Genomic DNA, 25,987 nt, shown 5'->3' on the forward strand with positions numbered 1-25,987 from the left:
TGGGCTTTTACAATCCAAATGTGCCTTTTGAAGCATGCATTTAAATCAGATAGATATTAGAGGACATTTGGAAGTACATTTAGGAGCACATTTCCACGTGCATACGGAAAGAGAAGGTGGAAACCTATAGTGCTGTCTGTACTCCCTAGTCTCATAGAAAAGTTCTTGTCATCTTAGAACATGTTCTCTCTAGCTCCTTGGGTGCAGGACTCCCCAGTGAGCAGAGTAAGGTAGGGTGGGAAAGAAGGACAGTGCATTTGTCTGAATATGATTTTCTAATATAAGTCCCTGGCTTTTGTGACCTCTGAAATTGCTTGAGGGATAGTGCGGAATAGCAGAGGTGCTATTCCTAAAGAAGCGTTGTCCTAAAGAAGCATTGGAGTCGCTTTCAAAAGAGAATCCAGCTGGCTGACCTGACAGACACTCCATTCAAAGAACAGACAGCCGTTTTGTCAAGAGTGTGGAAATGCTTGTGACTAAGAGAATGGTACAATTTGTTACTTCCTCTCTCTCCCTTGTCAATGGAAACTAGTGACCAAGTAATCTTGGTGACTTCAACTTTGGAGTGCTTAGCAGTGAGGGTGTAGGGTAATGCTACAGGTTGTTAGGTGTCACTGAACAAAGGATAGCAACCTATCAAAATTTGCTAGCAGGGTCACAATAGCTGAGCAACAGACCCACCAGCCTTTGCTGTTTGCCCCAAATGATATCCTACTACTCAAAAATCTTTCATAAAATAGCTGGGACTTAGCATCTCCATTGGCAAACCCGTTTCATGATGACCAGTTCCCTGGCTCTGGACCAGTCCTGCAGGCACTCCTATCCTCTGTGGAGGCGTTTAACAGGCATCTAAAAACTTCCAACATCTGTTCTAAACTTCTGGGCTAAACTGTGCTCAGTGGAAGACAAGGGCACCCCTAGAGGGCAGATCCATCTACAGGTGGACGTGCTGGCTGGGGTACCTGAGGTGACTCTCGCTGTTGACTGCTGGTACATACAGAGAGGGCACATATGCGGAGGTGCTCGTCGATTGCCAGTGTTGGGTGAGGCGCTGGAAAAGTGATGTCCTGGAAACGCATCTCACGGCCTTCCTGCACCTGCTGAGTGTGAGAAGATGGAGCAACTGGAACCTGACACCTTGCTGCTGGAAACCTTTGCCCGGGCAGCGCGGGGGGATCCTGGCGTGTGGCCGCTCCTCCAGCACCCGGCGAGTGGGGGAGGCTGACGAGAAGGCTGTGTGCGAGGGGAGGGGGGGAGAGAGGAGGAGGTGGCTTCCTCCTGACGCCATTTCCGAGGGGCCGAGATATATAAATGAGCCGGTTGCTGCAGTGCCCCATCTGGGATCCTCAGCCAGGGCACTGGCGTAGACGCGCACGGTGCTGGTCTCCCCCCGGCACCTCGCCTGGAGCCCCCACGCCAGGGACAGACTCACCCTCTGCCCCTTTCTCCCTCCCTCCACCCCGCCAGCACCATGAGCCGCCCGGCAGTGCTCGCCGTCCTGCTCCTGGCCGTGCCGGGTAAGTGGGGCCGGGCTGGGCGCCGTGTCCCCCCGGCTGCCGGGACCCTCAGCCCGGCGGACCGCGCCACCGCGCCCAGCTCCGCTCCCGCCGCGGCCCCTTCAGCACCGCGGACAGCGGCCGCCGCAAGGTCACTGGCCGAGGGCCGCGCCGGGCCCTGCCTGCCCCGCGCCCCCGGGCACTGCCAGCCTGGGGACGGGACCTTCCCTTCCCTTCCCTTCCCTTCCCTCTCCCTCTCCCGAGGGGGGGCACAATGCACACATCCAGCTGCTGCACCGCCCAGGGACCACTTCTACCAGAGACAGATGCCCCTCTTCTCCACTCCCTTTTTTAGCAGGACAGGATTTCTCTGCTTGTCTCCCAGAGGAGGTGAATAACAAGCTCTCCTTTTTTCCCCCTCCCCTCACCTTACAGCCATCTCCCTTCCCGTGACAAACGACATGAATAAAGGTGACACTAAGGTAAGGATGGGCCTGTATTGGAAGGGGCAAGTGAAGATGAAGGATGTAATGTTTAACCTCCACACCTAGCTGTTTGGTTTTTGGCTGCTCCTGCTGAATTACCCTGTAGGAAGTGCCAGGGATTTGCATGAGATCCCTACAGCAGGATCCATCCCTGCTCCCTTCCTACAAGGCTTTACCCTTTATACATCCACTTCTGGGCACCTGGGCAGGAGGGAAGTCCCTCAGGATGTACCAGAGGGAGCAAACAAGCTTGTCTAGACAGTGGTGAGGCTGGGGATGGAGGTTGGGTATAACTCTCCCTAGTCCTCCTACTTTCACCTTTTCAAAGCTCCCAACAGGAGGTGACTCAGGGTAGAGTGGGGGGAGATGTGATTCAGGAACAGGCATTGCTGGAACTGTGTGTATTTTGGGGGGTGTATACATCTGTGTTTGTATGTGTGTGGTGTGTTACTTAAACATGCATGTTCCTGAAAAATAGGCAACTGGCTACTCTCAGACTGCTAATCTGTCCCATCCTCAGCTACTGCTCAGCCTGTCTGGATGGCTACGAGCAGTGCGGGACTTGGCTGACCTCTCCAGCCTTATTCTGTGCATAGATCTGTGTCATACCTCTCTGACATTCATAGCTGCAATTTGCAAGTGTGTGTAGTCTCAAAGAGCTTTTGGCACCTAAATGCTTGTGTAGGTGTGTTTGCCTGTGTTGATCTGTGACAGAACCCCACCCTTCCTGGTATTTATAACTCCTATAGTCTTTCAGGTGAGCGATCTCTGAGCTGCCCAAATTAAGACTTCTACAGAAATTAATGTCCAGAAAGGAAACTCCAGCCCTTTACCCCTTACATCTTGAACTTCTTTCTTTGTTTCCTGAAATCTTCTAGCCACATAATGTTTTTTCCCCAGTCAGCAGTAGAGGACGGCGCATTCACGTCAGTCTCAGCCACAGGCTCCATTGCACAGTGTCTCTGCTCATTACCTACAGGGCAAGTGCCATGAGAAACGCCTCCTCGTCTCCTGTCAGATGTGCCTGGGCCTGGAGACCTGTTGCTTTGTTAAGACTTTTAGCCTGCTTAGCCCTTCCTGGGGCTGAGCCATGAGCTGTGAGCCACTGGGAGCCTGCTTCAGGCCGTGTGCTGCTAACTGAGAAAGGGGACTCAGGGCAAGCACTTGCCCCTTCAACTGGCCATGCCAGAGTGGGATGCTCATTGGGCATCTGGTGGGATGATCCATTAATCCCACAATTTTCCTTGTGCGATCTAGTCCCCAATATGTTCTGTGTGTAAAACATTGTGCTTTTGTGGAAGCTGTGCAACTCCATGGAGATGCCTCCACCAAGTAAGGTTTATTTCCCAAGCCTGCCCCCTCCCTGGGTACTGACACAGGCTCTACCTGAGAGCAAAATCAGACCACACCTTTCTTTTGAATTTGCTGCAACTGAAAGTAGCCATTAGGGCTCTTCTGCCTTCACCATCCTTTGAGACACAGCATTTCAGTGAAGGAAGTCCTGGTCTCATTAGATGGATCAGGGCAGGGACATCATCACATGGGTACAGCAGTGAGCACTGCAGCCCTTCCTACACAACATGCTCTGTACCACCAGCATTTGTGGGTGACTCAGGGCTATGTAATGGGTACTCAGCACCTGCAGGCCTTTCCTGGGCAGCTCATCAGGCTTTCCTTACACCAAGGGCTTTCCATGGGGAGCTGAACATGATCAAAGCATTTACAGTATCTCTGGTGTTTGCCCACTCTTGTGCTCAAAGGACACTATTTCTCAATTAAAACCATACATTTCAGAAGGGCCTGAGCATAGCCAAGCTCAAACGTGGTGAAGTCTATCCTTGTAAGGACATGATCCTTTGGAGATTTCTGTGTAGGGACAGCATGAGCAGCTCTTAAGGATCTAGTTACATGTTCACAATTAGAGGCTAGCTATGGCAAAATTTCAGTCCAAGTTTCTGCACTGGATAAATTACTTTCATTTGGAAAGAATCTCCTCCATTTCCTGATGCAGGCTGTTATTTCATGACCTTGTGAAACGTCACTTTGCAAGACTTGCTATTACAAAAAGTCAAGGAGACTGTTGTGGAATGACTGCACTCTTCATTTCATTATGTTACAAAGTTCCTCCATAGAGCTGGCCATATTTCTGTGGTGACTGATGTGTTTCTTTGTGTTCAGACAAAGACCTTAACTCAGCTTAGAAATCTTCAAAAAGTTTGTATAGAGTATCTCATTGGCCCAGATTCTTATTTCTCATGCTGAGAAAGTCGTTACTTCTGAAGCTTCTTCAAATACTGCTGCAATAAGTGGCTCCAGAGGTTGGGAAACATGGGAAGGAAGTATAAGAATCTGGGGTGTGTTCTATTTAATGGTAGAGTGAAGTGACTGAAAGTCATCTAAAATCAATATTAATGGATTGCTTGTGGTATAGGAGAATGATACAAGGGAAATTTCCCCGCTTTCTTTTCCTTTGATCTTTCTTGTAACTTCAAATCCAGCAATCCCCTCAAAATGTTTAAGTAAGTGTTCAGCATTTTATGGCAGTGATCTGTAAAAGCAGAATTCTCTCCTTACACAGGGCGAAAATTTGCCCATTCCAGCTGGTCAATGAATATATCTGATTGCTTGAATGGGCAACATTGTAGATGACTGGGAGTTGCTGACTTGTGTTTAATTTCTACTGCAGCCACAGTGCTCTGCTCTCCTGAGAATGGCACCTTGTGAGGGAGGTCAGGGCTCTTAGGACTGCCAGCAGAAATCATCAGGAGAAAGAGGTTCAGTGTGTGATTTTTTTTGTCCCCAAGGCTTACTTGTATTCTTTTTTTTCAATGTAGCCTCTTTTTTTCCACAGGCAGTTGTAAGCCCTGCATACTTTCTAGGCTGCTTTATAAATAATCATCCTTTTGAACTAAACAGCCTAATTCCTGCACCACTAAGGGCACCAGAGTGTAGTGAATGCTGTTTTCTCTCCTGTGTGACTGTTTGGGTCTACCATGACCACACAGCAGGGCTCCTGGTGGCCTGTCTCAGTGTGGCAAGGATGCCTTCACCCATGCCAGAGGTGCCACCTTGCCTTTGCGTCCGTGGCTTTCATTCTCCTATGACACATACAGCCCTGGGTGATCCCTGTGGGATCAGCGGTGCTGCTAAGAGCTAAGCCTGCAATCTCAGTACAGGGGACAAACTACATAAATAATGCTTCTCATTTTACACCAAAGAAAAGGGCTGCTGGAAAGGGCAGGCCCAGAGTTCATACTGTCTGGGAAGCTGCCTCAGGCAGTTGCAAATGCTTCCAAGGAATGTGTCAGAACTTCCTTGCTTTCAAATGACGTGCCTCCATGTACAGCTCTTCCAGTCTATAATAGATGGCTTGAACACTAAAGCACAAGGTCAACCCCTTCTCCAGAGTGTCTTGTCCTTCTCTAGGGCTTGAGAGCAGTATTCCTCATCTGTGTTTGAAAGTACAATTTGCCTCACCTTGCCCTCCATGCCTGGCTGCAGCCTAACTGTGGTGCCCTTCTCAGGGCTCAAATAGCTTGCAAGATTTCAAGGTCACCTACTGAAGAGCTATGACCACTTGTTGCTTTCTACAACCTCCCACTGAGCCCTTTTATGAGATGCAGGTTGAGAAGATTTTGAGCTTTCTATGTATATATCCAGATCCCCTCCAATCTCCTGACGTGCCCAGCCTCTGGGATGGGCTGGAGTCATGAGATCCTCAGCTGAAGTGTGTGTCATGTTGAAGAAGCTCTTTCCATTGCCATGTGTCATTTGCTCACTTCTCAGTTTCAGCAGGTACCTTCTGTTCCTGTGTTAGGTAAAACAGGAACTGAACATTCAGTTCTGGCTCAACCAGAAAAGCAAGAAGATCTGTGTCATCATCTGCTGCATTTTAGCCTTGGTAACAAATAGATTTAGGAGAAAAAGACAAAAAAGCAGTGCTTTAATTTGTATTTTTGTCTCTTTCTAGGTGATGAAGTGCATTGTAGAGGTCATCTCTGACACTTTATCGAAGCCAAATCCCCTGCCGATCAGCGAGGAATGCCTAGAAACACTCAGAGGAGGTAGAGGCTCAGATTTAATGCTGGGTATCAGCAAGAGCAGATCTGGCAAGCAGGGGCTGCTGCTGCCCTGACCCATACTCTAGCGCCTGACAAGGGGTCCCCGACACACTCACCTTCCTCATCGTCACCCCACCGGGCTGCACCAGGCCCCAGAAGCAGGGACAGAGCTGCTGCTCAGCCCAGGCCATGCATCATGCTGGCTCCGTGGCCAGGGGAGTGCTGGGTGACATGACGCTGCCTGGTTTTCATGGGACCTTCCTGTCATCTTAACCACACAGTTAAGACATGCCACAGCAAATCAGGCCAAGGGAGAGAAAAGAGAAAATGAAGAGGGAGGCGGATTTGGAGTACTTTTCATTTCCTGGGAGGGGGGGGAGGTTGTCTTTGACCACCTTCTGTACCAAGTCTCCCCTATTGCAGATGAACGAATCATTTCTATCCTTCGCCACCAAAATTTATTGAAGGAACTTCAGGAAATTGCTGCTCAAGGTACAGTGTCACTATAGTTATTTGGGAAGAGGGGTTTCATTTGTTGTAGCCCCTCACACAGTTTTGTTGTCTGGGGTTTTTTGTATTTTACATTAATTTGACATCATATAAATGTGCCCTGGGAAACACAGTTCCAGGACTTCCAGTAGATACTAGGTGAGTGAGGGCAGGAATTTTGCTATAATAATTCCGTTACGCATCTGATGATTTAAATGACTGTCAACGTAGCTTGGTGGTGGTGCAGAGCGTAGGCATTTGGGGGCAGGAGAACCCTAAAAGGAAATACTATAATTTAATTCAACAAATAACTACCAGCTCCCTCTTTGTGCAGCTGGAGTCTAGCAGTAAACCCAGGTGTGTCAGAAGGGAAGCCTGACTGAGCACTGAGTGGGACTTGCATCTAAAAGACCCCAGTGAAAATTTCCTTGAGCTAATGGGGATTTTCTGTTGGCTTTCTTAACTTGAATGCAAGTTTCTTTGGTTTGGAGAGGTGCAGGCTTCTCTCTGTGGGTCAATGTGGGAGCAGCAGCAGCACAGAGCTGTGCAAAGGGGTGTGCAAAGAGAAAAAGGTCTATTCTCAGGTGCCTATGTCCCCAGGGCTGATGTGCAGGTCCCAGGCAAGGCTAACTTCAAAGCCAGTGCAGGTCCCTCTGCCCGGGTGGTCTGGTTGAGGCTGCAACAGGGCTCTCCCCAGGCTGCAGGGAGAGAAGCTCCTGGCCTTCCCTCTTCCTTCTCCCTGGGGTAACTCAGATGGCAGCCCTCCCTCACCAGGGCGTCCCTGTGCCCTGCTCCTGTGTGGCACAGCTGCCAGGGATGGCTGGAAGACAGTGCCACCAGACTGCTTCCAGAGCAGGGAAGCCACAGAGGCAACAGGGAGAAGGGAGAGGAAAAATTCAGGAGGTCAATATTGGGAGAGAGCCTCATGCAGCTCCCAAAGCCATAGTTTGGTCACTACCCATATGCCACTGGTGGAGGGGCCAGCGGGGCAGTGACCTCAGACGGGCTCCATGGATGCTCTGGTGATCCAGAAGAAAGAAACCTGGGCCTCTTCAGTGCACTGGGATGCTGCTGCCCAGGCACACCAGGGTTGTGAGGGGGAGTGCTCAGCTATCAGGCTGTGCCATACAGCATGGAGTCCACATGAAGGGACTTGTTTCACAGAGCTGCATCTTGCTCCACTCTTTCCTTGGCTTGAGCTCATCACACCATTTTGTCCCGGGGTAACATGAACTCTAATCTACAGATCACAGTGACTGGGGGTGGAAGAGTCATGTAGGCCAAGGGAAAAGCAAAGATGTCTATCTTGGTCTCCTCTGTGCTGCCTACAGCTGGTCCTGCTTAGGCTGGAGAGCTCACACCATCCAGCTCTGCCCAGTGTGGGGCTAGAGAGGACTGGGCTGGCAGTGTTGGCTCTTGCCTTTGCATTAAGGTATAGAAGCAGGGCGTGAGCTGGGTTAGACAGGGCTTGCTTGGCTTGCAGATCCTATTGGGATAGGGCTGCCCAGGGAGCACTGGTTGCCAGGACAGCTGCGCTCTGACCTCCAGCTCATGCTGCCTTCAGATACCTTTTCTGGGGTGTTGCTTTTGTCAAGCTGGCTCCATAATCCCAGAAGCTAAGGTGTGTGGCCTTGGAGCCCCAGACTATCCCCGGAGCAGGAATGAATGCTGCTTCTTCCTCCCAGTGCCCTGGGGAGAGTGGCCCCCACAGCCAGGCTAGAGGGCACAGAGGCTCTCAGTGCTCACCTCAACAGAGCTACGTGGGCAGCATCTGGCAGGAGGCAATTTTTATCCTTCAGTACTCCAATGCTTAAGTCTTTTGTTGGCCTCAGTGTGCTGCAGTTCAGCATCTCTTATTGCCTAGCTCACCATTAATATTAGTTTTCCTAGCAACCCTGCTTCTCTGTTTGTTTAGAGACCTTTTTCTTTCCTGCAGATGGTGATGTTTTTGATGGTGGCTTTGTTCCCGCACTTGATTCATCCTCCAGTCTCACTTCTCTTTGCAGCTCCCCTTTGGCAGATTTGTCCATTGTAGAAAATATACATATAATTATAAAGGGCAGAGAACTATTATCCCACCTCTACTTTCTGAAAGACAGGACAGGCTGTTGCCTTTCCCTACTTTTTGTTACTTGATGCAGGTGCCAATGAGAGAACTCAGCAGCAGAAGAAAAACAGTGGCTTTGAAGATGAACTTTCCGAAGTCCTTGAAAGTCAGAATGACAAGAACAAGCAGAGAGGTCAGTGTCAGCCTTTCCCCCCAGGAAATCCAGGTCAGGCTGTAAACAAGGATGTTCTTTCTAACAGCCTTGATATGTCCATCTGCTTCTCATTTAGGCATCTTCTTTGATGCTGCCGCTGACACACACAAGCAACCCAGTGTTTGCTTTGTTCTTTACCAGTTTAAACAACATGTAATTTCTGAGCTATAGTAACTGGTGATGGTCAAGCTGTTACCAAACTGATACTGATCTTTTCCACCCTGCTGCCAACACTGTCACTCACTCCTAATGCTTCAAATGAGTCACAGCTAGGGAAATCCCATGCTGAAAGACTCAGTGACATAGGCAAGAGTGATCTGGGTCTGCTCCTGCTGCCCTTGTTTCCAGGCATCCAAGATAGTAGGTTATGGGTCTCTGAAGGGAAAATTGAACTTGGGATACACGTAGTACACACACTCACACAGAAGACCACATTCAGCTCGCATTTCCCCTTGTCACTATATTTCCATGGCCTGGCTAGACAGGCAGTGTAGCGGAAAGGAGGGTTCGGCACCTTCCCTTTTCCACATCAGGAAGACACGATGCCAATGTGGGGTGATATGATTTCTTGTCCAGCCACAGCACCCCCGCAGAGGGTCTCAAGCGGGATCTGGGGTGTGTGGCTGAGCCATGGCGGGAGAGTGATACCACAATGTCAGCCCAAAGGTGCCCAAAGCAATGAGGAGCAATACCCCTGGGGGCTGCTGCTGCAGCCAGCACGGCCAAAAGCCAACAGAGAGGATGGGTGGCACTGGGTCTCCCTCCTGCCATGGCAGACCTGAGCCTCGTGCTCCAGCAGTGTGGAGACAGCATGAGGATGAAGCGCAGCATGTTGGGCTGCCCAGGCCCGCAGGCAGCCCAGTGACACCAGTGCGGTGTCACCGGTGGTCACCAGCCCTGTGTGACTGGCTCTCTGCATGCCCTCACCCTAGCACGCTCCTCAGCCCTGCCCGGGGCTGCGCTTGCCTTTCCATACCCATCTGGCTTTTCCCACTGCTCTTTAGCCCCCCCACCTTTTCTTTTGCAAAGTGATTTCTATGGCTAAGTGTGTTAAAAGAGGCCAGTCTCTGACATGAGCAAGAGCAAATACCCAGCCCACATTAAGCTCCTGCTGAGTAGCTGCTTTGCAGAAGCAGAGCTCGCCCTCACTCCCCCTGGCTCACCTGCAAACAGTGGTGGCTGCCTCTTCAACCTGGTGGGAGAAATAAGGATGCAGTGTTAGCGCAGCACTCGGAGCAGGGAGAGCTGTACAAGTGCTGTATTACACTCCTAAATCGTTTCATTTTACATGCGACCTGGTTTCATGCGGGCAAGTTTGTTGCTGGCATCTCAAGAGGTGGCGATGAGGACCGTGCTGCAGCAAAGCACTTCGGCATATGTTTAACTTCAGCCTTGTGAGTCTCTCTGGGACAGCAGGCACCAGTGAGAGCACCGGCTTGCTTGAATGCAAGCATATGTTGAAGTGACTTGTGAAAGGTTCCATGGGCTGGTTAAGCAGATTGCTGAGCAGGGCTGAAGCTCCCTAAGAAATGCATGGGCTTTGCTGGTTGCGAAATGAGCTCTCAGGAGAGGTGTTGCTTCTTGCTCGTCCCTCTGCAGATGCAGCAGTGGAGCGCCCTGAAGAGGAGCAGCCCACAGGGTCCCTGGCTGAGCTGGCAGCACAGAAAACCCAGCAAAATGAAGATTCAAGAGAGGAAGGAAAAAACAGCCTGGAGGAGAGGGAGTCCAGGCCACGGGATGCTGACCCTGGCAAGAAGGAGGATGGAGAGGAAGCAGAGAGCAATGAGATTGGGGACATAGAGCATGCCCAGCGAGACGAAGCTTTGGACAACCGCATCAGCAAATTCTTCAGCAAAGATGAGCAGCAGCAGCGAGGGGATGAAGAAGAGCAGCCCAGAGGCCCCAGGGACAGCCTGGAGCTCGAGGATGAGGGAGAGCAGCTATCCAGGCAGGGCCAGGAGCAGAGCAAGCAGGTGGCAGGGGAGCGTGTGGAGCGGGAGGATGACGGAGGAGACGATGCTGCAGAGGAGGACCCTACCGAAGCAGAGAGGTCACTTGATCTGGCTGAGGAGGACGAGGAGGCTGAGGAGATGGAGGGAGATGGCAGTACGTATCTCAGACAACTGCACTGATACCTCCCCAGGGTGAGCTGAGAGCACTGAGACAGATGGATAAGAGGATTTAAAGCCTGAAAGTTCAGGCAGGTGCTTACCGGGTTTACAGAAATACCCCCACAGACAGCCACCCAGACCCCCCCGCAAGCACCCGACCATGGGGGCCCACACACAGTGGGTAACAGGCCCGGCAGCTGCCTGCTGCTCAGTTTTCATAGCACCTGGGGACAACTAATTTCTTTTTCTTGAACTTCCTACGTGGTTTTTGACTGCTGCCTCCAAGCCCTGTTACTGACACGGTGATGTGAGAGTGGGTATTTCCAGAATCCTGGGAAAATGGGCCTAAGTCATGAAACCCACCTTGCATCACCCCTGAAGGTTTGGTTCAAAGGTGGAGCGTAATTAGGTTAACACTTGTGCTCACTGTTGTGTTTAATGCTCTTTCAGATGACAACGCTCTGGGATTTGGCAAAGATGGGCGGAGCTCTGAGGAGGACGAGGAGGAAGAGCAGCCCCAGGCACTGAGAGGAGGAAGGCATCACCTGGAGGATGAGGGGATGCAGGAGGAGGAAGACACCTTCCAGCCCAGGGATGCCAAAAGTGAGGAGATGGAGGAGGAGTCCTCCAGAGAGTGGGAAGACTCCAAGAGGTGGAACAAAATGGATGAGCTGGCCAAGCAGCTGACATCAAAGAAGCGCATGGAGGAAAATGATAGTGGGGAAGACCCAGACAGGTCCATGAAAATGGCATTTAGGTCCCGCAAGTATGATTTCAGTAGTCCAGAGGAAGATGTGAGGAGGTCATGGAAGCATCACTCGAAGGAGGACAGCAGTGAAGGAGGCTTCCCGCTTGCTCCCATGCCTGAAGAAAAGAAGGATGAGGAAGGCAGTGCTAACAGGAGAACGGAGGTTGGTATACATAGGCTTAAGAATAAATCCCACCCTGTTATTACTTGGCAATCCAAACTATGCTTGGAGATGTGGATGGTACCTTGGCATTATGGAGCCAGCATTAGTTCTCTGTGACGTTAAGGAGATGCTTGGTAACCTTTTAGTCATTCAGCCCTAGGATTATTGAGATTTGCACCTGGCTGTGCCTTTGGTTTTTATCCTTGTTTTAGTGACTAGTGCAAAAACATGCCCTGCCCCAGAGAGTCTTGAAAATGTGACAGGACTTTTGTACTGGTCTGTGCTGGACATGGCGACCAGAGCTATATCTGGAGCCTGGGGGCGGGTCTTGTGTCCCAAAGCCCCTCCAAGTCAAAAGGAATGCTTTCCTTGGCTCAGGGAGAAGTGAGTATTGTCAGACCTCCTACAGAGGTAAACCAGAGACACAGCCATGGTGAGATAGCTGGGTCATTGGAGTGGAAATGGTTGACAGATATGGGAATACATCCAAGCCAGGCTTCCAAAGTCAGAGACATCCTTCCCTGGTACTTTGCATGATCATACAATCATAGAATCATTTAGGTTGGAAAAGACCTTCAAGATCATCAAGTCCAACCACTAACCATGCCCACTAAACCATGTCCCTAAGCGCCACATCTACACGTCTTTTAAATACCTCCAGGGATGGTGACTCAACCACTTCCCTGGGCAGCCTGTTCTAATGCTTGACAACCCTTTTGGTGAAGAAATGTTTCCTAATATCCAACCTAAACCTCCCCTGCCACAACTTGAGGCCATTTCCTCTCATCCTATCACTTGCTACTTGGGAGAAGAGACCAGCACCCACCTCACTACAACCTCCTTTCAGGCAGTTGTAGAGAGCGAGAAGGTCTCCCCTCAGCCTCCTCTTCTCCAGACTAAACAACCCCAGTTCCCTCCACCACTCCTCATAAGACTTGTGCTCCAGGCCCCTCACCAGTTTGGTTGCCCTTCTCTGGACACGCTCCAGCACCTCAATGTTTTTCCTGTAGTGAGGGGCCCAAAACTGAACACAGTACTCCAGGTGCGGCCTCACCAGTGCCCAGTACAGGGGACGATCACTTCCCTGCTCCTGCTGGCCACACTATTTCTGATACAGGCCAGGATGCTGTTGGCCTTCTTGGCCACCTGGGCACACTGCTGGCTCATATTCCTCTGGCTGTCAACCAGCACCCCCAGGTCTTTTTCTGCCGGGCAGCTTTGCGTATGGATGCTATGTGGTAGCTCAGCACCTCCCTGGCAGCCAGGAGTGGCGGTTTCACCTTTGTGCTGAGGCCCAGCTGCAGACATGGGTGTTTATTTGGGATAGTGCAGGGAGCTGGACAGTGGGGCTGGGCACGGGCTCTGCCAGTGTTTGCTCTGGGACAAGCCATGATCAGGTGCCTGGGAACAGACTGGGACAGCAGGTGAGTAAAGCCAGTTTGCTGCAGCTCTCTTGCCTCCAAAACACCCCTCGTGCCTTAGCTATGCACCAAAACATTGCCCAAAGGTTTCCTGTCAGCGTCCCCCACTGAGAGGGCATCCATCTCCAGTCGTGTTGGTTCAAAGCAAAGCCAAACATCTCAGCTCTGAGGAGGAATGCAGCAGGTGCCTGCCAAGGAGGTATGCACCTGCCCCATCCACCTCCTCACCTGCTTATGTCCCAGGTCTCTCCCCCAAGAAGGCTGCTCCGCACCCACCCCTGCCAGCAGCTCTGGGGTGCACCTTGTCTGCAAGGTGGTGGGCTCAGCCTCCAAACACGGACTGGGAAGGAAGTTGTTGAGGCTGTAAAACTGCTATGTTTACAGTTGCAATGACACTTTTTATTGTTTGGTTTTTTTTTTTAAACTAGATCAGGGCCTCTGGGAGTCAGTGAGGAGCCGTCACACCAGGCACCCAGCAGTGAGGGAAAGGAAGGCACAGGCTCCAGCTCTGCCAGAGCAGCTGCCATCCTGTCCCCTCTCCTCACTTTCAGGCTGCGTGACTTGGCCAGCAAGGCACAGCCAGAGGCTGAGAGTGCTGTCCCCTGTGCTCACGGGGGCTCAGCCTACGGGGTCAGGCAGGAGCGAGCCAGGGCGCACGGGCACAGCGCAAGGCAGTGGTTTGGGTCTGACCTCTCCTTTCTTTGGGTGCTGTGGAGGATCTCAGCACAGCGCGATTTTCTCACTTCCTGAGGGCTCTGGTTGCAGCCAAAGCTCTCCTCCAGCAAGGTGCATCTCAGCCGGCTGCTCCCTGACCCACTGCAAACAAAACACAGTGGAACAGCTGCTTGGGCTCAGTCTGGCTCCCCTGGGTGCTGGTGGGCACCCCGAGCTGCTAGCACACTGCTGTAGCTGGAGCCTTCCCAGAGGCTGCGCCAAGAGCCCTGCGGAGGGGCAGCATGAGTTTTTCCCTGTTCAGCACAATAGCTCAGGGATGAGAAAAGTGCCTTTTTTTTTTACATACTTTCCTTTTTCCCACCAACCACATACAGTGCACACCAGTGGCTCAGCATCTGCCCATGCTTGACAGCTGCTGCCAACAGTGGCAAGGCTCTGCTCTCTCCGCACAGGAGAGGGGCCATCACCTCAGCTCTGCCGACAGAAAAAGGCACTTTTAGCACGAACAGTCCCAAGTTTGCTCCCTCAGAGTCTGCTGCCGCGCTGGCGAGCGCGTGATCTGTGGCGAGCCCCAGCTGACGGCAGCCGTGAGGGACAGGCCGGGCTGGGGCTGAGCAGCGAGACAGGGCCAGTTGCGTATGACCAGAGTTCAGGCAAAACCACGCAGTTACAAATTTGAGTACCTGCGCTAAATAAAATAGCTTCAGGTGACAGCATAGATATACAAGGGCCACTATAGAAAAGCCACCAAGCAGTGGGCAGTTTGAGCCTTTAAACTGATGGCTTCCTCAGTCACTATTTTCCCCAGCGGAAAAGCCTCTTCTGGTACTGGAGGTGCATGTGGACACCCAGCACAGCGTGGGGAGAGGGGACACTGCTGTCCCTTCCACGAACAGGGCACATGCTGCACTTGCTGCAGATGGCAGGCACCTGTGCCCATCTGGGTTTGACACCACTGCCTCAACGCAGGCGCCCGGTGCTGTTCAGCAGCGCCTGCCTCAGCTCCGGCTTGCCAGCCGCTATCTCCCTCCAGCCCCATGCTCTGGAGGGAAAGACCTGTTGGGGCTGCCCTGCCGGGCAGCAGGGATGGTGGCTGCATGTCTTGTCCCCATCACCAGCTGCAGCGATTTAACATTAGGACAGGACTAATTGGTGTTGTGCACAGACATCTGTCCAGAGGGGCAAAGGCAGGAGCGGGCTGAGGGGATGGGGCAAGACATGGCTGTGCTCTTGCCACCACTGGCAGCTAGCCCTGGGCAAGGCTTTCCATAGCTCTGGGGGGCGATGGCTGCCCACCTGCGGCTGCTGACACATGCCCTGGGCTTTCGTTGCAGGACCAGGAGCTGGAGAGCCTGGCTGCCATCGAGGCCGAGCTGGAGCGCGTCGCCCACAAGCTGCATGAGCTGAGGCGAGGCTGAGGGCCCCAGCCTTCCCCGCGCAGGTGAAAGCCACCACCGCCGTCCTCCTCTCCCCCCTGCCCCACGTTTTCATTTCCTGATTTAAAAGCAATTAAGCTGGAGCAGAAGCATTGTGCCTAGGAAACCGACCTTGCTAGCATCCAGGCCTGCCTGCCTCGCCATAGTGTTGTGCCCATCGCTGCTTCTTCACCTCACGCTCCCCTGTCCACACAGATGCCCACCCGCCCGGCTGGGTGCCTGTGGGCGCGAAGCGCAACCTACATGTGTATTTTCTGTCTGGGTGGGGTTTTTTCCCTCTTTTTTTTAAAAGACAAGACAGCTTTCTAGAAAGTTCTCCTTCCACCGGTAGTTTCACTGGGTAAAAAACTGCAATAACTTGTTATCTTTTGATTAAAAGCTGAGAACTCTGACTGTAATATATTCTATATAAAAAATTTATCTAAGGAAAAATAAAACTGCAGTGGGTTGCTTCCTTTGTTTTGGCAGCTTCAGTCTTGGTTGTCAGCACGCTGCGGGGCTTGTTTGGTCCTGGCAGAGAGGAGGGGGAATGGAGGCCTCCCCTCACCACAGACACCTTGTGATGGCGTTTCCCTCCTCACCCAGGCTCCAGCGCTGCTGCCCACCGAGGCCCAGCATCGAGGAGACCTCCCTGAGGTCCCGAGCGCCGCGGGGCTCTCCCTGCCCGCCTGGGGCCCGGCGGTGCCGTACAGCCCAGCCCCGATGCTGGGTGTCCCGCGTGCTTCAGTGAGATGTGGGTCACGTCCGTAGTTCATCGATGAACACAGGGTTGACCAGAGAGGAAACAGGTTAGAAGTTTAAACACTGGGGCAATACTTAACGAAGTCAAGCTTTTTGGACAATGCACAAGTGGGTTAAAAAAAAAAAGTAACAAATAGGCTGGTCACAAGGAAAACTCTACCGGTCTCTGTTCCCCCAGAAGTGAAGGCTGGTCCTGAGGGGACACCCCTCCTGCGCGTTGGCTCACAGGAGCCGTGGTGGCCTGCCGGCACAGCACTAACGGGCAGAACCTTCCCCATCCTTTGGGCTTCAGGCCGATCTCCAGCTGGAGGACTGGGTGGTGTCCGGGCTCGGGAAGCTTGCCCCAAGTGTCTCTGAACACCGATCATAGGATTTTAGACTTCCTATGTGTATCAGCAGGAGAGGAAAAGAGCATCCCGCTGCCAGGGCTGTATCCCACCCCCCAGTTTGAAGCTCAGTTGTCTCCCATCACCTGCAGCCCACAGAACAGCCAAGATGCTCAGGGAATGGCTGCCAGGCTTTGAACTCAACACAGTCCTTTATTCTGCTAAAAAGATCAGCGCTGTTGGCCCGTAGAGAGCTTCCCCAGGGAGGGCCGGAGGAGCTGCTGAGGGGGCAGTGCGCCTCGCCCCCAGCCCTGGGCGGCCACACAGCAAGCGGCAGGGGGAAGCAGCGCGGCCGAGGCACGGCCCGAAAGCTGCCCCGGCACAGGGCGCGAGCCGGGACAAGGCACAGCGTGAGAGCCTGGCTGGGGAAAGTGCACCGGCGTGAGGTGTGAGTCTCCCAACTCCACCCTGAGGGGGACGATCGCATGCTCATTAACCTCAGGGAAATGTGCGTTGGAACAGATGTGAAACCAAAGCCGTTCCACAGAAACAGTACTAAAATGTCAGTTATTAGGGAGTTCATCCAGCTGTAAAAGTCACATTTTACATACTGATCTTAATTTCAATTTTAATTTGAATATTGTATTTAGTTTCTCCTTTTTTTTTTTTTGTGGCAGAGTCTCTGCCGGTAGCATTACCCATGCAACCCCTTGCAAACTCAGGTCTATGTGTCACAATAAATTCACAGAAACCCTCAGCCACCACCCACATCAAAACAAAAAAAACCCCAAACCAAAAAACCAACCCCAAATCCAAGAAACCAAACAACCCACCATAAAAATGCAGCCACCTCCAAAGGCGTTAGACAAGCTTTTCCACAAAGGATGGTGGCAGCAGACAGAACTTGTCTATTGCTGCTGCAAAATCAACAAGAGGAAAAATAACATTACTTGATGAAGCTATTATAAATACTGTCTTAATTGAATATTCAAGTAATCACAAACATTCGGGACCCAAGGACTTTCTTCAAAGGGAAAGATGGAATTCAAGGCCTGAGCCCTGGATCTCGGAGGATGCCCCACCAGCTGGTAAACGCTGTCCCTCCGACTGGCTGTACCTCTGCTCTACGGCATCTCTCAGCTCACCGCTGCAGGGCTTGGCCTTGGGGCTGACAGCAAGTGCTGATCCCCAGGCAGTGTTTACATGAGCGCCCTTGCTGAGAGTACTTGTTGCTTAGCAAAATTTAATGCTGCTGGGTGAGATAGCTATCCTTCCTGCACTAGCCAAAATAGTGTCCTGATTAAAAATCCTGCTAGGTTTTGAGAAATCAAGAATTCCCTATCCAGGATGATGAAGGAAGAATCAGCCCAGAAGCCTATGCTAGGAATAAATGTTTAAGTACAGCAGTAGCCTAAATCCCAGTGATGTTTAGCCATGTTACATAGTAAGGTAAAAACAGCTGACTTCCCAGCAGTGTTAGAAAAGAAATCAAACCAAATCTTGCTGGTACAAGGAGGTCCAAAGTAACTGCTAACAACTGCACTGGGGAAGGATGTGAAAACCAAATTCTCATGAAAAGGGGCTTCCCCCAATGAGCTGCTCACCTCGCTGCCCTATCTGCTCATAAAGAGAAAGCAAAGTAGAACTTGTTATAAGGCATTTATTTTTATTAGGTGTTGGAAAGGGACAATTCTGTCTTCAAAACAATTACAGAAAGAATGCCACAATACCTACTGCATATTGCTTTACTGTTGAAACCAAAACATTGTCCAAAAATAGGTGCTTGGCAAATGAAAAGAAAATGAATATATTACCCTTGAAATCAATGCTGTTAAATGAAAGCACCATCTTCATTGTCAGATCTGATCAGTCATGCAATTGACGATGCCAAATAGCAAGTATTTTTGGTTTTTACAGTAAGCCATGGTCTTTTAAGGGTTTATGTAATTCTATATAAATTTAAGTACAAAATGGGAATTATGTTTCAGAAATAACAGTGAACCAGGCTGAAGCGAATCACAAGACACTTGTTAACACTGTACAGCTGAATTTGAACACAGATATCAATGAACTTGTAAAACCTAGCACGCACACGAAATGGTCCCCCAGATTCAGCCATGCTTAGGTAGGGAGCAATGCTGGAGAGTGAAGGAGAATATCCAACACTAGTCACACCCAGAGGGACAGTTTTCTCAAAATCATTGGGATCCCAAGGAATTGTTGTTACTCCATTTTAAGAACAACTGCATTTTAGTATGTGGCTCTCACAAGGGTATACACAAGCCGTATCAAATACTGAATCAGAAATAAATAATAAAAGATAAATCTAATACATCTTTTATTTTTAATAATTTTTTTTTACAGCACTGACTTTACAAGAGGATAAACAACTCATTTTTAGGGGCTGAAACAAAGAATTCACTATTTTATACTCAGCATATACTCAACCTTTTAATAACTTTATATATGAATATATGACTTTTCACACAAAAAATGTTAAAATAATTTATATCTAAAAAACTACTGTGTAAAGAACAAAGGAGGAAATAAAATGTGGGTTTCCTTAAAAATGATGGAAGAGGAAGACCTGATTTTCATGAACTCCATTCCCTGTTTCAGCCATTTCTGGAGTTTCAGAAGATTTCCAGGCCATCAACAAAAACTTCCCAACACATAGGGAGCCTTCTGCAAACTCATGGCATGGTGGGCAAAGGCACCTGCTAAGGAGCTCATGTGGCCCACAGGCATCTGCTAGCATCAGCCCCAGTGGATTCAGGGTAAGAAAGGTGGAGAGAAAGAAAACATCTCCCCAGATTGCTATTAAAAATGTAGGAGTGAAATTCTGGACCACTGGTATCATGATGTCCACTGGCAAGGATTTTACTCCCAAGCCCTACCTCTCCTCGCCCTCCTTCTGCATCACAGATAGAGGACATTTTCTTACAGTGGATTTTTTATTTCCACAGGAAAACTGCCCCAGCAGCAGGGGTGGACCAGACCCCAACACCCACCTACACGCACACAGCAAGAACAATTCCCATTGCTTGCTGCAGATGCGACCATGCTTGTGTTGCTGAGGAATCGCTCCAACATCTCCTTTCATACCTGGATCCTCTCAGACTTCAACCATCTTTAATTATTTTTGGGGCCATGTAACCATGACAGAAACCATGGAGGATCTAAACCCCATCCAGTCAAAAGCTCAAGTGTTGATGGCCTGGACCCACAGACAGTGAACAGGGAAAGGAAAGGTAGTGAAGATGTGGAAAGTACTTTTCTGGAGGTTACATTCCTCTGAAATAGATATTAAAGCAATATTACAAATAAAATCAGCAATGTGATCTGCAATGGCGTGTCTGTTTATCTATGAAAGCAAGAGATTATATTAAAGGAAATATTTTAATCTACACAAAGCATTTTCACATACTCCTAATTACAAAACACACAGTTGCAACACCATAAAGTAATTGTATACTGAATACAGAAATCAATACATCTCCTACTGAAAAGGAGAGAGGAAAAGAAAATTAGCAGGGTAATGCAAGTGAACTCCTGCAAGTGTGCACATGGGGAGACTGCTACAAACTCAAAATAGACTCTATTCACTAAAAAAAACCAAAATCCAAGATTTTCTGCACAGCTGTGGAAGGCAAGGCTGCAAGCTAGTGTGAAAAAGCCTGACTTGCTTGACACTGCTGCCACGCAAAGACTTTGGGAAAACAGTGTTAGTCTAAGAATTGATAAGCCTGGATTTTTTTTTATTGGATGGAAACAACAGAAGCATTTTTCCTTTGTTTCGCTCTTTTTTGCCAGCCAATTCAAACACCTCTGGCCCCATTTATTCTGTTGCCTTTGGACTGTATCCTGCCTGTTACATACCCACTACTCCACCTGGTTGTTCCCTGGCTGGATATGGCCCTCAGTTAATCTGGAGAACTTGAGGCTTTATCTTGAGCAATCCTCATTACCTCATGAAGCCTCAGGGTCGGGTTCTTAATTTGTACTCATCTATAACGAAAACATATTACACTGGTAGTTTTCCATCTGAGCAACCTGCTGCAGACCTCCTCTGCACAAACATTCTCACATTGAGGATGGAGATCATTAAACAGCTTTATCATTCCAACAGTCGGAACAGTATTAATAAAAACAGTGCATCCTATCTACCGACCAGGCTGGTCAGTCGGCTCCTACAGCACAAAGGTTGAATAGGCAGACATGTGGTTAACCAAAGGCAAAACAGCATCGGCCCAGTGGTAGTTCTGCGTTACACAAACCACAAGTGTCAGCATCAATGCTCCTAGTTAGGCTGCATTTCTGCCGTTGGTTTTCATGTAACGATGGGGATGTTCTGGTACAGTCATTACAAACCCAAGCATAACGTGGCAAAGTCAGCTAGTGGAGGAGGAGGATGGTGATGGCTTTACATCGTAGGCAGTAGTAATACCACTCGGGTTCTCTTCAACAGGGAAAAATCTTCACCTACTGACGCCAATTACATAATTACAGTGGAAACCAGAGTCCCATCTCCTCCATCATGCTGACACAAAACCTGGAGAAATTCCAGTAAGCTAATGGTGTTCTTGTGGAATTCTAACAGTGAAGCAGAACAGAAATAGATCGCTAAAAAGCTAACTGGTGACCACATAATTTTAATATAATTGCTCCCATCAACACAGCGATAATAGCTATGCCTCTGAAAACACAGCAGAACCTTTTCTAACCATAACAACAGAATTCAAACACACATTATGGAAAATCTCCCTCAGATTGTCTGCAATTTTAAGAGCAAGGGCATTGTGGTATGGTCCAATACTACTAGACTCCTCTACTTTTACAAAAAAAGACAAGACTACAGAATATTAACTAACTTACTGTGAAGCTTATCTTAAATCAAAACTATCCTGAACTTATCAAATGAGGCAGCAATTCAGAAAAGCACTTTAGCACAGGCTTAATAACATACACATGCTCGAATGTTTTGCAATAATGTAATTGTATGTCTGGATACTTGGTAATTTACAGTTTTGGCTTTTAAAAGTTGGTCTCCCAATTTGCCCCTGTGATTTAGCAACATTCTAGTATAAGAGCCATAATAATAATTTCTGCAAGGAAATATAGTAGTACAGCAATTGCATGGTAATTTATGTGAAAACTCTATTGTAATGCCACATCACAACAGGTACCTACATATCTGCACCTGGTAAATTAAAGTGACACTGACACATTTGATAAATAAAAAATAAATTACAGACTATGGGAAAAATGTCACTGATCACACCAGTGACCTAAACTTGTTTTCTAGTTACTGCCAAGGTCTGGAGTAATATTTAAATATAGTTTTTCTGCAAGCCTTCAGAGAATTACAAAATAAACTTCTAACAATCATTTGTAAACAAGTTTAAAATGCACAATATATTTCAGTAGTTTATTTTGGAGAAATAAAGCAGTGCAAAATAGGCCAACCAAAATTCAGAAGGCAGCCAGGAAAATAAAATTCTTATTTGATGTTCTAACTAGGAAACAGCATACAGACATTTCCATTGGATCCAACACTCAGATTCATGTAAACATACTTAGTTTGAAAGGTCTTGATTTACTAACCCAGTTTTAACATCATTGCTTCTTCCCCACCACCCAATAAAAAAAAAAACAAAACCAAAAAAAACCTAAGCCATTGTAATAAAGGGAGCAAAAGGCAAGTCTACAAACACTCCACCAGCTGGTTACAAGAAAGTACCATACAAAAATATGCACTGGCAAGTTCCTTCCTGAGGGTATCTTTTGTTACACATGTAACATAAAAACACTTTTTATTTTAAACAAACAAAAACAAACCTCAAACTGTAGATGTCACTTTTATTTTAGTCATGGCTTTACGAAAGGTTTGGTCTATCATTAATACTTTTATAAACCCTTACCTATGTACATCTGACTCACACCACGACCACCCGAGACGTGCGAGCTGCACACAATATGGGATCCAGCAGCCTCAAAGCACAGAAGGGTTGTGAAGCATGCCCCGCTCAGAACTGGCCTGCAATAGTCGAGGAAGTTGGCTGCGTTTATGCGCATCCTAGAATTTGACAGATACCACACTCATAAGGTCCTTGCAGTCCCTATAGAAGTATCTTAAAATTAGTAACCCCTCCAGAGGTGGAATAATCTTCTCTTCTTACATCATCCTCAAAAATCCAATCCTGGCTACAGGAAATTCCCAAGAATGGTATTTTGGGAACAACCCCAATCTCTCCTAAGTAAAACCCATTGTTTACACAAAAAATCTGCTACACAACACTCTTAAAAACTTTTTCCCCTCCAGGACTGGTACCATCAGGTAGGGTGGTGACATCTTTTATACAGTTTACTCCTCTCTCCATGGTCTACCTGGGCTTTAAGCTCTAGATCCTTTCCTTTTGAGTAGGTATTTAACACATGATACTAAACAAACTGGTATTAAATGCTGCACTGATGGATGCTTTACAAATACCTGCTATAGAAAGACAGAAATTCCCATATCTGCAAGCTAGGAGCTTAACTAAGGAAATTTTCTTAACACCACCCCTCTTAAATGTATTTTAGGGCTTATATGGGGAAGGGAAGGCCACTCTGTCTACCAAAATAGTGTCTCTGTTCTCAGCGCTGACAGACTTGGGTACTTCCAGTTTAGTGTTCAGAATTAGCAAAAGTTGCAGGAATTCTCAACAGCAGAAGATGCTGCCATGCTAGAAGATGCAATAGAGGGTGAACGCTGTAGGTTTACTGCGTATATCAAGAGATACAATTTGGCTGTGCTACAGTTTACAGTTAGTATTAAGCACTATTGTAAATTACCACACAGCCTCACCTGGCAGCTTGCAACAAAATAATGTGGTCTCTAAGCTAGAGCTGTCATGTACTTCTACCTCATACAAAGGTACACAATTCTGCTTATATTTAATTTGCAAAAGAAAAACAAAATGCACAGCAGCATGGATCTGTGGAAGGCAACAACTGTGTTACCCCTTAGGATCCGCAGATCAGGTGCACTACTCCAAGGAAAATGCACAGCTCTGATTGCCAGCCTTTTTGCAGAGCTGTCCCAGAGTCCTCACAAGTGCAATGGAGGAAGAATTAAATTCTCTGCTAAGAGATGAGCTGCTTCCATTAACTCTTCTAGGATTTCACCACTAGCAGATGATTGAAAGGATGATATTTAATCTACTACATCACTCAACCTAACTATCGGTACCCTGTCTGGATCAAACGTGTTGCTGTTGCCAAGAGTGGTTAGAAGCTGCTTTTGCCTGAAGCAATGAGGCCTGGGGGAAGAACTGCAAAGCTGGAACTGGGGTGGTCACTTTGGTTCTGCACCCTGAACAACCAGTCTGCTGTCCTACTCAAAGTGCCGCAGCTTCACAGCAAGCTACCTGTCAACATCTTGACTAATCAATGTTTCAAGAGATTTGGTTTAGTGATACTGAAGTTGTCTTAGCTTTCTTTTGCAATGGCCTACCTGGAAAAAGGGAACAGGGAATATTTAGGCAAAAATCTCTAGCACTGTTACATTCAGATACTGCATTTCAACATTATTATCTTCTTGATACCATGAGGTCCGATTTTAAAATGCTGGTCACCAGTGATTACAAAGAAAAATAGAAATAAAAGAGCAACCCTCCCACAATGAAAGGACTAGTGTTATAACCCACGTGTGTGTAAACTCACTACAGATTTGCAACTGGAATCTGATGAAATGGGTCTGAATCACTTTCTCGCCCTCCTCCTTTCAGTCCATTTCATCAGCCTATCAGGTTACATCAAATGGAAGGTTTTTTAATTTTGCTTTTTTGTGTTGGTTTTTTTTTCATTTTTCACAATTGTATTGTTACAGCCTGATCTGGTTCTGGGACCACAATTTGTATCCCTGTGGCTTTTTCTTAGTCCATGGCATTGGCAAGTTATTGAGAAGAAGCTTTTGTTGCCAATGTAGCGACGCAGTGCTGCTGGAAGCTGGGAGACACTGCTGAGTTGCAGCCTAGTCTCTGGTGTTGCAGTTTTACTGAGCTGTTGGTCTCGCTTTCCACAATCCAGGAGGAGTCTTTTCCCATGACGCTGAGACAGCCTGTGCTAGCGCAGCATATCCGCTCGTCCATGATCCCGCTGGTCTGCTCTGCCAGGAGCTTGCTGCGGTTTAGTTGGGTCACCTCAGGTGCCTGACCCTGCAGGACAGCAGCTATGTGGTTCAGGAGATCAGTGAAAAATTCGGAAACACCCTCGTAACCTGAAAAGAGGAAAAATGAAGGAGAGAAAAAAAGGCAATTAAGTCATTTTCATAAGTTCTTTGAAAGGCTTCTTCTACCAGTTTATTTCTTGGGTTATCCTTGCACTTCCAGTGATAATAAAAAGGCTTCTTTTCCATGACATTATTCTGAGTGACTGCACAAACAGATTCACATAAAGAGGAACAGAGACCCTTGCTACAAAAATCCTTTTGTTCAATGAGAAAAGCTGTCACCTTTCAGATTTTCTTTTTCCTCCCAAGTATATATGCATATACATAATTTTAGGTATATTCTATCATTTGTTGCCAAGTCCAGGTTTTTCCCTAAGTCACAAACTCTGTGGTATAATGCTGATCTTTTCCATGCTGTTTCCAGGTTTACTATCAGAAGTAGCTCTAATGCAGTTTCCTTGAGGCTCTGGACCCTCTCTAGTATTTGCCCAGCAATACTCTCAGTTAGGGAAACCTCAGAGGACAGTGGGGCTGGCTTTATGCCCTGCAGAAAAGGCAGCTCCCCACTGTGTAAGAGGCAATGTGATGCTCATCTAATCTAACCTAACTTGGCACTTAAAACATGTTCCCTGCTATGAGCAATGTCTGAAAAAGCACTCGAGGGACAGTAAACATATATCAATGATAAAGTATTTGGTAGACACATCAATCTTTTATTTCAGTACTGAAACCAGCTTTCTGCATGTTCTGTTAAGCGATTCCAGACAATTTACAATGCAGAGTTTAACAAGTTTCCTGGTTAAAACAGTTGCTCAAATACCAGGAGACATGACATTTTTGGTGACACAAACGGCGGCAGTAGGCGTACAGAGCTTCTGGCTCTATTTTAAACACTCTGGTACGGGCACAGTTTTATCATTGAATTCGTTTTAAAATTGAACCAGACATGCAACATATCAGCACAATGTCTTGAAATGGATCTTAACTGCTACTGCATTACCTAAAATTGTTATCAATTTGATTTAGTATTTAGAGGTGACATATGACATTCAGTGTATTTAATGGGATAGGCTGATTGTTTTAAAATGTCTGTGAAAGTATTCTGAAGGTGACCTGGTATTTATATAGGAGACTGAAGCAATAAATAACAGTTTAAAAGTCCCATGTGAATAGCACGCATTCACACAGCAGCACATGAGCAGAACCCAGAGACCACAAAGTAAATGCACATTTTAAAACACTTTCAGTGATGTGATCACAGGGCAGAAGAGGCCCTCAGATCCATAAATAATTAAATTCTAATCTCCATTCTCCTGTAAAGACCAACTTTCTTAGGCAATAAAAGCCCAACTTCATGAAAAA

At 48.1% G+C, this 25,987-nt stretch overlaps 2 protein-coding genes across 3 annotated transcripts in view; one reads left to right on the plus strand and one right to left on the minus strand.

The window, feature by feature from the left end:
* Positions 1–1,321: 1,321 nt before the first annotated feature.
* CHGA (chromogranin A (parathyroid secretory protein 1)) lies at positions 1,322–15,338 on the plus strand. The gene is made up of 8 exons (XM_010583867.1): positions 1,322–1,517; positions 1,932–1,978; positions 5,952–6,045; positions 6,466–6,534; positions 8,673–8,771; positions 10,392–10,898; positions 11,354–11,814; positions 15,245–15,338. The coding sequence occupies exons 1-8, from the start codon at positions 1,472–1,474 to the stop codon at positions 15,326–15,328; spliced, it is 1,407 nt and encodes a 468-aa protein (XP_010582169.1). The 5' UTR covers positions 1,322–1,471; the 3' UTR covers positions 15,329–15,338.
* Positions 15,339–18,059: 2,721 nt separating this feature from the next.
* The window catches only part of ITPK1 (inositol-tetrakisphosphate 1-kinase), a 158,121-nt gene continuing 150,193 nt past the window's right edge, over positions 18,060–25,987 (minus strand). For both annotated transcript variants that reach the window (XM_010583869.1, XM_010583868.1), the window contains one exon: positions 18,060–24,673. In XM_010583869.1, the coding sequence (XP_010582171.1) occupies positions 24,351–24,673 (323 nt within the window). In that variant the 3' untranslated portion in view covers positions 18,060–24,350. The remainder of the gene's footprint in view (positions 24,674–25,987) is intronic.

Source organism: Haliaeetus leucocephalus, unplaced genomic scaffold, assembly GCF_000737465.1.
Source record: "Haliaeetus leucocephalus isolate CR32 unplaced genomic scaffold, Haliaeetus_leucocephalus-4.0 Scaffold932, whole genome shotgun sequence".
In the NCBI taxonomy this organism is placed as follows: Eukaryota; Metazoa; Chordata; class Aves; order Accipitriformes; family Accipitridae; genus Haliaeetus; species Haliaeetus leucocephalus.